Raw genomic sequence first — 14,909 nt, forward strand, 5'->3', positions numbered from 1 at the left:
AGAGACTGGCATCTCTGTGTGGGATGTGGTACAGCTCATGCTAAAATAGGCTCTGTGAGGATGATCCTTGTGGGGTTGTTCTTGGATGTAGTGTTGTGGGCTACCACCCACTTGTAGTCCGACAGGAGCACCTTTGTTTTGGTCCCATGCCCTATCACTAAGAATGGATATCCTCTGGCCCCAGTTCTGCCATTGTCTGCTCAAACCCCTTACTGTTTTGATGACAACATGAGCTCCTGCTGTATCTTGTCTTTACCCCAGATTTCCAGGAGAATAATGGCTTCTCTCCTTCACATAATCCTATGGTGGCACATGGTGGGAATCTGCCCTGCATCAGTCATAATGATGCTGGCCTCCAGGACAAACACAGAAAAACAGAGCAAAGTGGCAGCTGAATTGCAAGAGATGATGGAGCTCATGGAAAGTGAAGTTGAGGTAGCAGAGAAAATGGATATACCAGTGGTTGCTTCTACTGATCATTAGTGGTCAACCATATGTTACCAAATCAAACAAGCAATAAGATCTCTTACTCATTGACTGACTTTCAGGAGTTCTACAAGGAAATGGCAGAGCAACAGGCACTTCTGGGATCCAAGACAGTAGTAGCATAGCAATATTGCACCTCCTTATGAAATGCCTCCAAGTTGGAAGCCCCACATAACAGTCCCATTGCAATTCAAAATACATGAACCAAGCATGTAATGTAATGGTATACATATTCCCAAACATAGTATCACTACTGGCCCCACAGTCTGACATGAGTTATGATGAGCAGCAGTCTGCTACTATGGTTTGGCATTCTCCTTTTTGGAACAATAGGATATTGAAAACGTAGCATTCGCTCATCAGTGAGGAAGGCAGGCTTGCCAGACATCAGAATAGCAGTAGATGGCAAACCCCCAACGTTAATGAAATAGGGGGAAGATAAAGCATGGTTGTGTCTTGCTTGTGTGGTTCCCATCGTGTGGGTGACTGGTCAACCCAAAATTTCCCTATGCACACCTAAAAAGGGAAAAAGGAACATTTGAAGAAGGGATTCCATCTTTGCATAGGCAAACACTAAATGAGCAGGTTGGAGTGCCAGGAGAAGGGAGAGGTTCTGGAGCAAGTTGTAAACTAATAGAAACACACTTGTGACAATCACCCCTGGCAACTGTCTCAATGCGCATCAACATGCAGCACATTGATATGTACAGTGACCATACTTTCTTGGAAAAATATGGACAAACCTGGAAAAGGGGCAAATCTGAAAGAGGTTCATAAGGATAAAAAAATGTTCAATACTTTGCTTTACAAAGGAAAATTCCAGAGCAAAACCAAGAAAAACTTTACAAAAAAAGGCATATTCTAACAAAGGGCAGCTTTCTGAAATAAAGGACTGTCCTTTATGATAAACAACACATAGTCACTGTAACCATATGCTGAAATTCCCTGGCAGAAGGTGTCTCTAATGGTCTAATACTGTAGGTTTTCCCCATTCCCTCCTAATTTCAAGCATTCTGCCAGTGGCCTGTCTCAGTGGTTGACTTAGCAGCCATCTGAAAATAGATACTGTAAGAGTTTACTTTTTTACCAGTAAAGTAGAAAATGTGTACCAAGCGATCAGTCAAAAATCATTCCTATCTGATTATATATTTTTCTTAACCACACCATTTCAGGTTGCTACTTAATTTTCAGCTAGCATGGGTCCTTTGTTCTTTACACTTGTGCCACAGAGTGCAATTTCAGACAGCATAACGTTAACTGGGGATTTGCAGATGGGGGGAAATACTGTGATGGGTCATCTTTTTCCCCCCAGTAAATTTAAAAAAGCAGGTCCATCTATGGGCCTCTCCCTCCTTTTGTTGTGATGTGAAAGATTTTTGCTCTCAGGGAATATATTTCTCTAATCACAATACAGTAAGGATAGCATCCCTGCCCCCCTCCCCCTCATTTTAAAAAATTAGAGATGAAAATGAAAAATTGGCGCCTCCTTAAACGCCAAAGATGGCCCTTGAGCCTTCTTTGCCCACATCAAACATGGCAGCTCAATTCTTATTATTACTATGGGGGAGGAGCCTGCCCTAACAACGACAAAGAAGGGGACTCGCCGTGTTGCTTGATGCTCGAAGTAAATATGGTGGCTTTTCCGCCCTTTGAATGCCAGTAGTAAACATGGAACCCCAACTTGTTTTCCGCTCCTTGCCTTCCAAATCGCAATCCTCTTCCTTGAGTTAAGATCTCGCAGCTCATTATTGCCCCCAAAGTACGGCGCATCTTTCCTCCGCCGTCGCGTTAGTTGCCAGGCGCTAGCAACCCTGGAGAAGCATCCCGAATCAAAAATGGCGCCGCAGCGAGGCCTCCTTTCACCTGCCCACAATTAAGATGCCCCTTCTGCTCCTCCCTCTTCTTGCCCTCAGAAAAGATGGGGGAGGAGCGGGGGTGGAGTATCCTGTTAACTTCCATCGGGGTAGGATTGGAGGGTGGAGGGACCGGCTGTCGCCAGAGGTCAACGCTTCGTCGCGGCGACCCTTGACCGTTTTGGGGTGGTGGGGGCAGACGCTCACCTCCGTTTCCCCGTCTGTCGAAGGATCTCCCCTTCACTAAAATGTCGGCGCCGATAAGAAGTTGTGAGTACTGGAAGGGTTGGGGTGGGCTTAGCGGACAGACCCGCGCCTCTAAGTAGCCCATGGGGTAGGGGCGTGCAGCAAGTGGGCCCTGCAGGAGGGAGGGATGAGAAGAGAAGGGAGGGGAGGGGAGGGGAGGGGAGGGGAGGGGAGGGCGCCTGGCTTGCGGGGGGGGGGAGTTTACGGAGTCACAATGCCGCGAACCCGGATTCCCGGGTTCCCTAAAGTGCGTGTGCAAAAGGCAGAGGCTATTATCCCTGCAAGCTGCGTCTGCCCCAAAGCGCTGCTCACTTCCTCGGATGCAGCGAGTGGACCGTGTTTCAGAAAGTATGGGTGAGACCGCGTCCATCCCCCCCCCCCTCATTCTGGCGGAGTCCAGACAAAAGTTGGACTTCAGCCGGCTGGGAAAATCAAGAGTTGGCCATGTTGGCTGGAGTTTACGCGAACGGCAGCCCAGGAGCTCTGGAGGGCGTGGAGGCTGCTTGAAATGGTCCAAAAAGTCTTCGGTATTTTCATCGCCGTAGATGAAGGACTCGAAGTGCCGTTTCCTCCCGGCCTTTGAAGTCAAGAAGAGAAGGGGGAGAATTTCTTCTACCGTGTCTGGTGAAGATGGATATGTGGATATAGGTATTAGTTGTCACGATCCCGGAAGATGGCCTGATTTCATTTTTCTGAGTTAATGACAGAGGGCATAAGCTTACACAGCAAAGGTGAAGTGGAGAAGTTACGGGGCTTCGGAGTCTCAAAAGAAGTCGATGGTCTGACTTTGTTCTTTTCTCAAATATTTTTTCTGCAACCTCAGCTTGAGAAAGAAGCAAATTGCCTCCACAACAGGCTGTTAAAAAAAAAGAGCAAATTAATATTTTATGTGAATGTTTATTTAGGCGCTATTTAAAGTGTTTGCCCCCTTTCCAGTTCTTCCCTCCCTCCATTTGCATACAGCACTATGTAGAACAGCAAAGATCTGCACTCCATAAATTATTCTCTTTCTTTTTGTGCATCTGTTAGAAGATTGTGGTTGGTGTGGAGGTGAACATCTTGAATATGAAATGGGAGTTCAGGCTTCAACTTTTGAAAGAGGAAGCTAGGATAGAATAGTCTGACACAGGATGAGAAGGGGTTGGTTGAATAGCTTTGGACTTCTGGGCACAGATTTACTTCCTGCTTCAACCTTGTAACCACAAATCTGGGCGTTTTTGCTGGGGGCCAAGAAGACTAGAACCCTTCATTCCATCCAAGAAAGTGAGGAATCAAAACCTGATACCTTTTCTGCAAGATCACATCCCTCTGTGGTCCTGCTTCTGTAGAAAATTTTACTTTTCTACAGTGCCCTGTTACACCAAGAGCGCAGATCAGGATTTTCCTGAATCAGCTCATCTGACATGGCCAGGAACAGATTTGAACCCTGGAGATTTCCTACATCTATATTTAATATTATTTCCTAGTGCAGGAAATCTGACGGCGTGGACAAGAGTTACTAATTTTCCAAAAACCATTGACTTGTTTCCATTGTTCGGAAGTAAAAACATTAACCTGAGCCTTAGCTTAATTAAACCATCTGGAATTACTACATGTGGCAGCATGGAAAGGGATTCTCAGACCAACCTAACAATTCCGTACGCGCAGCTTCCTACAATATTTTCCTAGCCTCTCCAGTGAGTTGCCTGCAGCTGTGTCTTCTGCAGACACTTTTTACACTTGTTTACTGGTCCAGATGATGGGTTTACACTGGGAGAAGGGGGCTGCCCTAATTGGGGATTTGGGCTCAGTGGCTTGAGGACCCCTTCAGCTCTGACTCTCTTCTTACTGCTCTCTAGAAGTACATTGGGTAGATGGAGAACTGTGATGAAGCGTGGCCAGAGGGCCAGCGTTCCCAGGAGGCTCCGGGAGATGTTCGGACCGCCGCTGGAACTGAGGAAGAGTGCGCTGTTCTCTACTCAGATGCTGAGGACGACCCCTCGCTCTTGACAGTTAATGGAGCAGGCCCCCGGGCCCCCTTCCATTGCTCCGAATGTGACAAGAGCTTCCGCTACCGTTCAGACCTGCGCCGCCATTTTGCCCGGCACACAGAACTGAAGCCTTTCCAGTGCCCTCACTGCGTCAAGAGCTTCAAGCATTCTTTTAACTTGGTGAACCACATCCGCAGCCACACCGGGGAGCGCCCCTACCGCTGCACCATGTGCCCCAAAGGCTTCCGGGACTCCACAGGGCTCCTTCACCACCAGGTGGTGCACACCGGAGAGAAGCCATACTGCTGCCACATCTGTGAGCTCCGTTTCTCCTCCCGCAGCAGCCTGGGCCGCCACCTCAAGAGGCAGCACCGGGCGTCTGCAGCCACCGCAGCCCCTCAGACGCCAACCCCGCGCTGCCTGGCCTGCGGCAAAGAGCAGAGCCCCTTGGGGCACCTCTGCGCCGCTGGCCGAGGCCGGGCGGCCCCTTTCGGCTGTGGGGCCTGTGGGCGGCACTTCCAGTTAGCCTCTGAACTTCGCCGCCATTGGCTGGCTCACACCGACATCAAACCCTTTAAATGTCCGGACTGCGAGAGAGACTTCAACGCCGCATCCCTCTTGGAACGCCACAAACTCACTCATGCCAAGGACAGGCCCCCGCCGTGTCATCTTTGCTCGGAGAAAGCCCAGAAGAGGGACGGGAGGTTGGAACTGAAGGGCATGGAGGAGCAGCAGAAGGGCGGTGAGCAGGAGGAGGAGGAGACCCAGCGGCACAGCAGAGGCTGCCCGTCCTGCCACTCTCCTGATGCCCGCCCCACAGACACACTGTACCAGTGTGAGTGTGGGACTTTTTTCGCCAACGGCAATACCCTTGCAGCTCATCTGACTGCCCACGGAGGCGAGCCCTCTTTCACTTGCGGCATATGCGGTCAGCCCTTTGTGAACTTGCAGGCCCTGGAGGAGCATCAGCTGAGCCACGCCATGTCCGCAGCGCCAGTGCCGGGCCCAGGCAGCGAGCTGGAGCGTCACCTCTTGCCCCAACTGGATCTTCGGACATTCCCAGCTCAGCCCGGCAAGAAACTCTACAAGTGCAGTGAGTGTGAGAAGTACTTCCGCAGTCCCCGAGATCTGGACCGTCACGTCTTGGTGCATACCGGAGAGAAGCCCTACCAGTGCACCGAATGTGGCAAGTTCTTCCGGCATGAATGCTACCTGAAAAGGCACCGTCTGTTGCACAGTGGGGAACGTCCTTTCAAGTGCACTGTCTGCCACAAGGGGTTCATCACCCTGAGCAACCTCTCCCGCCATCTCAAGCTGCACCGAGGAATTGACTAGGAGGGGTATCCTGATCTAAGAACATCCCTCCTTCCCCAGCACTGTATTCTTCTACCTCCGTCCCACAGTGGCAGCCAGAGATGTTCCTGTTTGGGGGGGGTAGAACTCTGCCTGATATTCTAGAACTCTGCTGGCCCTCACCCTTCTTCCTGGTTCATTACTTTAGGGCAAGGACTTGAAATGATAAAAGGTATTATTGTTATTATTATTTACCAATGTTCCACTACTGTTAATAGAATACATTGCACATGCTTGGCAAATTATTAAGTGTTGGTGTGTTGGGGTGAGTGGATAACCTCCCTGTGTATGCTCTGATCAGTTCCAGAAAGTTTTTATTTTTAAAACAAGAATATTCAGAGCTGTGTGAAGAAGTCAGGTCAGAAAAATAAACCCTTTGGTTAAGATTCTGACTTCTGAAGGTACTTGTATGTGAGTGAGCTTGACAGTGCTGAAATATTGATTTTGGCCAATATTCCTGGGGAAATTGCTTAGGGACATTGCAGTTCCTAGAGAATGGGGAGATATTTAAAGAGGCAGACTACTAATTCACCCTCCAGTATTTCCCAATCACTTCAGTACTGGGGTTTTGTACTAAAAAGCAGCACAACTGGCCAAACAGATAAATGTGCAGAATCTGACTTGCATCATTCTTTAGTCTGCATAGTTTTCTTCCTTTTTCCTTTAACCATTCTGCTCCTGGATTAATATGAGTATGGTTAGATGTACTTTCTGTCCCTCAAGGTAGACTATAGATTAGAGAAATCTTACGGCCCCCATAAAACCATAATCCCCAAGGTTAAATTGGGATAACAGGTTTGTGACATAACTGTACCTGTTGTTATTTCTTGGGAATCTCCAAAAAGTTGTAACTTGATTCAGAGAAGCTCACCAATATGAGATTTGAGAACTTTTGCTTCACAGCATATATGCGACCAAAGGCAGACAGAAAAGGAATATTAAGTTCTGAAAATTAATTCACACCACAGATTTAAAAATTACAAGACTTAACAGCCTCTCTCTTCCCCCCCACCACTTCTGCAAGAAATCAGGTCCTTTTTTATTTATTTATCTCCCATCTTTTTCCAACAGCTCCCACCAGCATTTCTACACACTCTCTCCAGACTTTCTTCCCAGCAACGATTTTATGAGGAAAGTTGGGCTGAGAGAAAAGGACCGACCCAAAGTCACCCAATAAGCTTCTATGACCTAGGATGGATCCTGGGTCCTCCCAGTTGCAGTTCAACACATTAGCCCCAGCACTGCTCTATTCTACAGCTTTGCTTCAAAGGCTTGTTTTGTTTCATAGGTACTTCTTTGTAGTCATGAGGTCTGGGAATATGAAAACAGCTAAACTCATCATGTTAGGTTTATCACTTGGTGTGGCAGAATTACTTTGGAGACAATTGAAATGGGGCCCTCCATGTTTCCTTAAACACTGTCCATTGGCCTTCTGACAGTACCAAATCACGTACTCTTCTTTAAAGTCTGAGGTGGGTGATGGCTTGAATTCTGTTTCCCTTTTTTACCCTTGCAACAGGACATCTTTTCTCTTTGTTTTAATTTGCCAGTCAGAAGAAGACTCACATTGGACACTTTTGTAAAGGCCAAAAACGTGCCTTTGCTTTGGTGTTAAGTTTCAGGGCAAAGAAGCTTGGCATTTAATAGAAGTCAATATTTAACAAAGTAATTTAAAGAGAGTATTTAGCATTTTAATGGTAATATTGAGGGGCTGGATATATTTCTCCTTTATGCTTGACTGTAGGAGGGGTGGAATCTTGAGTTGGCCTAGGTTTCTGTATAATTTCAAAACGATGTTTAAAAATACTAAATTGGTTAGGTGCTTAGTAGCATCTCACAAAGATTGAGATCTCTTGGAAACAAGGAAATCACATGTACTTGTTAATATTTAATTAGGTGATGGAGAACAAACTAAAAAGGCACACTCTCTAAGCAGAAAAATTAGACACAAGGAAGAGTTGTATGTTCCTGTACTATATGTGGAAACCTAATGGTCAGGTTAGCCTTGATCCATATTCTTTTGCCTGTCTGCAGCCTTCCATAAGACTTCCTGATTGGGCAGACTCATTTCTCCATACCCTACAAGTTCTGATTCTGATGCAGCAGCCATTATCTGTCCCAACGTGGAATTGTTTACTGACCAACACCTGAGTCTTGTTCTCCTGTTTTTTGCTCATTTCTTTAAGCCCTTGGTAGGTCCTTGAACATCTAATAAACTTATGTTCCTGACCAAATTCCAGTTCCTTATCTTCTGTGGAATGCAAGCCATTTAGCTGGGCATTTCTGTGTTACATTTATTGAGAGAATAAGTGCACATGTAGGCATATGCTTATGTTTTGGAAACAAAACTTGTCCAGATTGTGTGGCTGAGTAGCCTACTTTACATGTCCTGTACTTGAAGGCTTATCTGGTTCAACCTTGGTTTCAAGATAATTTACCACAAGAGAGAGAGGAGAGTCTGAAATATATCCATCGGTAGCACCTGGGCAGTGGAATAAGCTAGCACCTAGGTTACCTGGCTGAAATATTTTCCAGTATGGTAGGCAGTATTGTATTTCTGCTAATTTACCATTATATTAAACCTGCCTCATGCATATGGAAAAGGAAGAGGGGCCGGCCAAGGGCAAGATGGATGGATGATATTCTAGAGGTGACGGACTCATCCCTGGGGGAGCTGGGGGTGTTGACGACCGACAGGAAGCTCTGGCGTGGGCTGGTCCATGAAGTCACGAAGAGTCGGAAGCGACTAAACGAATAAACAACAACAACAACATGCATATGGATTAGCATTTGCAGTTTTTATATACCTCTATCTTTTTCTCTTGATATCTCAGTGGTCATTCTGGGCGTAAGGCTCAGGTGACAGCATGTTTATACATGAGAAGGAGCTCACCTTTCTTTCTTTGTTCTGTGAGATTAACCTAAACTCTAGCCAGGGGCTAGAATATGCCCTTGAACAGAAAATGTTTTTCTGCTTAGACCGTAAGACACTGCCTTATACTAACTCAAACCATTTGTGTGTTCATCAAGGCCATTATTTTCCTCCTTAACTGATAAATACCAAAATGGAAAGGTGCTTTCTTCAACTGTAGCAAAACTAAGAAAACCTTGATTTTATAAAACAGTGTCTGCTTTTTATCATTTCAAAGGTTTTTTGTGTGTGTGCACCTTTGATTCAGTATTGACTCCTGGCAACTGCCTGGACAAGTCCCTGTACTTTTCTCGGCAAGGTTTTTCAGAAATGTTTGCCCTTGCCTGCTTCCTAGGGCTGAGAGGTAGTGACTGGCGCAAGATCACCCAGCTGGCTTCGTGCCTAAGGTGGGACTAGAACTCACGGCCTCCTGGTTTTTAGACTGATGCTTTAACCACTACACCAAACTGGCTCTCTCAGTCCCAAAGTACAGGGCAGAAAATAGAGCTAAAACCACAACATAACAATGTTTGAGAAACATCACCAATAAAAACAGCTGGGAGCACCAGCTTGGTGTAATGGTAAAGGCACCAAGCTAGAAACCAGCAGCCTATGAGGTCTAGTCCCACCTTGCGCACGAGGCCAGCTGGGTGACCTTGGGCCAGTCACTCCCTCTCAGCCCTAGGAAGCAGGCAAGGGCAAACCACTTCTGAAAAATCTTGCCAAGACAACTGCAGAGATTAGTCCATCCAGTCACCAGGAGTCAACACTGACTTGAAGGCACCCAACAAATAGACCTAGATAGCCAGAGCAGCACAGATTACTAACTCACTCAATGTCTGGACTGTTTTCCATTATAATGCTCCCATGGTTATAAAATACTGGATTTGTTGTGACAAGAAAGATGATGTAACACAAGAGCACCCTTTGGATAGATGTGTGTGTCAACAGCTGCCTTTTCCCCATTACTCTTCCTACAAATATAAAGCTTGGCAAGTTCACCCAGTCTACAGGAGCCATACCTGTGTCTCATTTATTATACAGCTATTGCATATAAAAGGGGGAAAGGGGGGGCAAAGATCCACAAAATGCATTAAATACCTGTGCAATGTGTAGCTATGGACAAGCATAATTGAATGTTTATTCATTAATGGCACCTTCCCTCACCTGGCTTGTTAATTTAGTCAGCCTTCCCCAGTCTTGTGCTTTTCCAGCTGGAGAAATTGCTAGGACTATAAATATCAGAATTCCCAGCCTGAAAGTACATTGTTGGGAGCTGTAGCTCCAACACATCCCCAGGTTGGGAAAGACTTAAATGTTAACATTCCTGCTTGGAACTGGCAGACATCTGAAGCATTTAATTCATAGCATTATGAATTGTAAACCACCCAGAGTCCCCCTTTGAGGGGAGATGGGTGGTGGCTAACTAAAATAAATAAATAAGGTCAACAATTTTGGAGGAGATGTCTCTTTGGAATACTTTCACTGGAAAATAGCTGCTTTCAGATCTGTAGCAGTGATTACGATTTGTGAAAGATGCTATCTCGCTGGTATTTTACACAGGGGAATTTGCTATCTCTTTGGTTGGAAATACTTGAACTGACCACACCAAAAATTGAATCCGGGACCATCTATGCCCAACAGATGTGTTGCTCCACTCCTGTTTCTTCTATTTTCGGTCTGGAATTGGCAACATGAAGGGGAGTACACAAAGAATGCAAAGGCCACCAAAAGGCTATTGAAGGGGCAATTAAAAAAAAGTCAAGATGGTGACTATGACAGCACAATCACAGCCCTGTTCCTTTTTTACGACACACCCAGCTTTGATCATGCAGTTGTGGCCATTGTGTCTTTTATGTCCTCCTGTAATTGACCCTCCATGTTAGGATGGTAGATATGGAGCATTCCATATTGGGCCAGACTTTAGCTTTTGAAAGAGAAGATGAGACTGATTTTTCAATCATTATTTTGTCTACTTCAAGCAATACAGCTCTTTTCATACACACAACAAAATACTGTGGGTGGATTCATACAGCCCACCAAGCTGAAATGTGTTTGTGACCTAATGGGTTGTGAAAACACAGCTGGCTGTTTTCAGTAAATCACGATTAAGCAAACCTTGGCTTAGTGTCTTGTGAAGATTGTGTTGATGTGCCTGCCTTCCAAATGAACTATCAAGCTTTTTTTTTTTTTTTGGAAGCATTTCCCACCCTCTACAAATCATGCAGGGGGATTGCATGTATAGAAGTATGGCTCAGTTATAAAAGCATGTAATAACTGCAGCAAACATCTGAGGAAGGGTTATACCTGGGTGGATATATATGTGCTGCACTTGGAGAATATGGGTGAGTGAAGTATAGCTAGTGCTGGTGGAATTGTGTAAGTGCAGGGGAGGATTTGTATCATCAGCTGACCTCCCTGAAATTGTTTTTTAAAACCAGAACTACTTTAATTTTGCACTCTCCTGATGTGTTGGACTACAACTCTCCTGATTTGCAGTCAGCATGTCTAGCAGCCTTGGAATTCTGGGAAACGGAGTTCCAACTCCTACTGGAGTCAGCCTGTTGGAGAAGGCCTTCTGAGCTGTGATTTGAAGCCTCCCCCAGCAACTGTAACTATGGCAGCCATAAATGCTATGTGCTTGATCTCATAGCTGGGTCAAACTTCACCTTGGTTACAAGCGTAATCTCTCAGGAAGCTTACAGAATATACAGCTTAGAAAACACAAGCAATTGAAGGAGGCAGAAGAAAGACGCACCTGTGTTGGGTCTTCCATCCATCATGGTAGTCTAGATACGAAGAGGTTATTCTATCAAGCTAAGCCATTGCACACTTTGGTTCGCACCATATGCGGTGGGAACTCAATTACTATGGTTTGTAAGTCATGATTTTTGGCTTAGTTTATATGAAGCTGAACCACTTGTGGCTGATTCAGTCAACTGCAACTCAGTAAAACTAATCAGTGCTCAAAGTCACCCCATAATACTCTTAGTCTGACTCTCTCAAATGTAGGTCTCAACTCTATCTACTTTTTTGGTGGGGGTGTGCCTTTGAGTCAATGTTGAATCCTGGTGGCTGCCTGGATAAGTCCCTGCAGTTTTACTGGCAACATTTCAGGAGTGATTTGACCTTGCCTCCTTCCTAGGGCTGAGAGACAAGTGACCAGCCCAAGGTCACCAAGCTGGCTTTGTGCCTAAGGCGGGACTAGAGCTCACGGTCGCCTGGTGTTTGTAGTGTATTTATCTTCTTACCTTGTCTTCCGTTCTGAGACAAGCTGCACAGGTCATTTTTTAAAACAATCTCCTACCTTGATTTCAGCAAGGTGGTTCTTCACATGCCCTCCATGGTCATGAGACTACTTTCTTCCTTGTTAAATGTATTCATAGCTTTAGTCCTTAATGAATCAAAATGCCAAAGATCGCTCTACTACCCAGTGTTTGGTGTGCAACTTCAACCTGTCCCGTATGTTGGAGGGAGCACTGTGTGCTCTATCTCTGCTATTTATTTATACAGTGGGAACCAAGTTCTGATGTCTGGGACGACCCTGGCTGCATTCTTGTGTACAGACACACACAGGCAACAGGTCCTGGAAATGGCTAGTCTGTATCCTCCCTCTCACATTAATCTGTTTGGAAGCAACGTGGGCCGGGATTCTGCATTCACCCACTGTGTGCTTGGACTCCAGATTTCTTCCTTACAGCTGCCCCTGTTGGTATGCACCTGAAGGAAGTTGGAAATATATTAAACTGCCCAATCACTGAAATCATCCCAGGATTTGTTTTATGTTGTCCATCTGGCTCGATGTTGACTGTTGGTTCATAAATGTTTCACAGGATGCCAAGTCAACAGTGCATCGGAGGGAGCAAAGCAGCATCAGTCTGGCATCTGCCCCAAATGTTTTGCCCAGGGAGGGTCCTGAGATAACAGGAATTGGCAGTTTCCAATAAGGACGCAGTTGGAATGTTTTCCAGCTGTTTCTGGAAATCTCAGGCACTGGATTTGGAAACTTTAGAAGGCACTCATCTACACCCTTCTATCGATTAGGTATTGTTTGGGGTTGTCTTCTCCATCTGAAGTCCTGCAGTAGATACAAGGACAAAATTGGGAATGACAGAAATCAGAGGGACACCAAATTGGGTGAGATGGCTTTCAATAAGTGTAGTGGTCAGCTACAATGGTCAGTTAATTTCCCCAGCCCTTAGGGTAGAAGGTTTGGAGTTTCAGGCCTTGTCTCTCAGGTCTTGGGCTCATCATGGAGGAAAGCCACAACACAACTGGTGCCATAGTTGACTGTTTTGAATAGGCAATCTTCAAACAGCATCTGAAACTGAATGCAGTAACTCTCCTTTCCCCCTTTTTGAATTTCCTTTTAGTTTCCCCTTCTATGTAATTCACAAGGTGCTATCCTGCATTTTAAAATGTTCCAAAATAAGGGGAGTTGGGTGAGTTTTTAATGTCTGGGTACTGCAGCAGAGGATCCATCTCAACCACCAGATCCAACTGATCTCGATTTCAAAAATTCTGCTGGTGTCTCCTTGAAGAAAGAGGATCCCCTGTTTTCTCCTGCGTTAGAACTCTCCAACATTCCTCCTCTCTGTTCCCACCTGCTTAATAAGATTTTTCCCCCCTGACGCTGTCGCCACATGACCCACATAAATCAGAACTTACCATATTCTCTTACAACCTGGCACAGCCCTGGCTGATCCATGATGAACAAATGCCATCCAGTATTCTTTTGCCAAAAGACATTTGGCTAGTGGATCCATCTGGCCCACCAGAAGGGTAGCTATGCCACTGAACATACCCTAGGCTGCCCCAATTTCTCTCAGCCACATCCAGGTACTAGGTAATCTTTGGCATCTACCGAGTTTGCAAGGTGAAGGGTAGTGAAGAAGGCTGCAGACTTTGTCAAATTTTCTTGGCTATCATCAGAAATAGATGCTGCTGCAGGAGAAATGGGTGTTACTGTGCCTTGTTTGCAGGGAAGCTTTCAAGTTCAAGGATGAGCTGAAGGCCCATAAATGTTTCACAGCAATGCCAAGGCAACAGTGCATTGGAGGGAGCAAAGCAGCACCAGGGTGGCATCTGCCCCAAATGTTTTGCTCAGGGAGGATCCTGAGATAACAGGAATGCCACCTAGTGGAGGTGGCTCTACATCTCCTAAACCTCAGCATCTCCTACTTAGTCAGAATCACTACTGGGTTTCCTAACCCATCTGGGAGAAGGATGACAAAAGAGTTGGACGTTTAAAAGAAGTGTCACCGGAGTTCTGATGGAGCCAGGAACTGGGGCACAAATATGAATGTTCCATACAATGACTACTTGGGCTTTTGGGAGAGAACTGGATCCTGAAAAAAAAAATCAATCATACCAGCAAAAACGTATATGTCATGTACATTTCATGCATGCTGCCGTGGGAAATACCTACTGCAACAGAGGTTAAGAAGTTACACAATATCAGAAAAACATCTATTTCTGTTTTATTGACTATTCTAAAGCCTTTGACTGTGTGAACCATAACAAATTGTGACAAGTTCTTAGCGGTATGGGGATACCAAGTCATCTTGTCTGCCTCCTGAAGAATCTGTATAACGACCAAGTAGCAACAGTAAGAACTGACCACGGAATAATGGACTGGTTTAAGATTGGGGAAGGAGTACGGCAGGGCTGTATCCTCTCACCCCACCTATTCAACTTGTACGCAGAACACATCATGCGACATGCTGGGCTTGAGGAATCCAAGGCTGGAGTTAAAATCGCTGGAAGAAACATTAACAATCTCAGATATGCAGATGATACCACTTTGATGTCTGAAAGCGAAGAGGAACTGAGGAGCCTTATGATGAAGGTGAAAGAAGAAAGTGCAAAAGCTGGCTTGCAGCTAAACCTCAAAAAAACCAAGATCATGGCAACCAGCTTGATTGATGACTGGCAAATAGAGGGAGAAAATGTAGAGGCAGTGAAAGACTTTGTATTTTTAGGTGTGAAGATTACTGCAGATGCTGACTGCAGTCAGGAAATCAGAAGACACTTAATCCTTGGGAGAAGAGCAATGACAAATCTTGATAAAATAGTTAAGAGCAGAGACAT

At 45.6% G+C, this 14,909-nt stretch overlaps 1 protein-coding gene across 1 annotated transcript; it reads left to right on the plus strand.

Annotated features, from left to right (window-relative positions):
• Positions 1–2,429: 2,429 nt before the first annotated feature.
• Positions 2,430–8,511, plus strand: FIZ1 (FLT3 interacting zinc finger 1). Its single transcript, XM_063301275.1, has 2 exons — positions 2,430–2,609; positions 4,424–8,511. The coding sequence occupies exon 2, from the start codon at positions 4,439–4,441 to the stop codon at positions 5,888–5,890; it is 1,452 nt and encodes a 483-aa protein (XP_063157345.1). The 5' UTR covers positions 2,430–2,609; positions 4,424–4,438; the 3' UTR covers positions 5,891–8,511.
• The last annotated feature ends 6,398 nt before the right edge of the window (positions 8,512–14,909 follow it).

The sequence above is a fragment of the Candoia aspera genome, chromosome 4, assembly GCF_035149785.1.
Source record: "Candoia aspera isolate rCanAsp1 chromosome 4, rCanAsp1.hap2, whole genome shotgun sequence".
In the NCBI taxonomy this organism is placed as follows: domain Eukaryota; kingdom Metazoa; phylum Chordata; class Lepidosauria; order Squamata; family Boidae; genus Candoia; species Candoia aspera.

What these genes read in the sequence shown, in the direction of transcription:
- FIZ1 (XM_063301275.1), top strand. Translation starts at nt 4,439, where the DNA reads ATGGAGAACTGTGATGAAGCGTGGCCAGAGGGCCAGCGTTCCCAGGAG.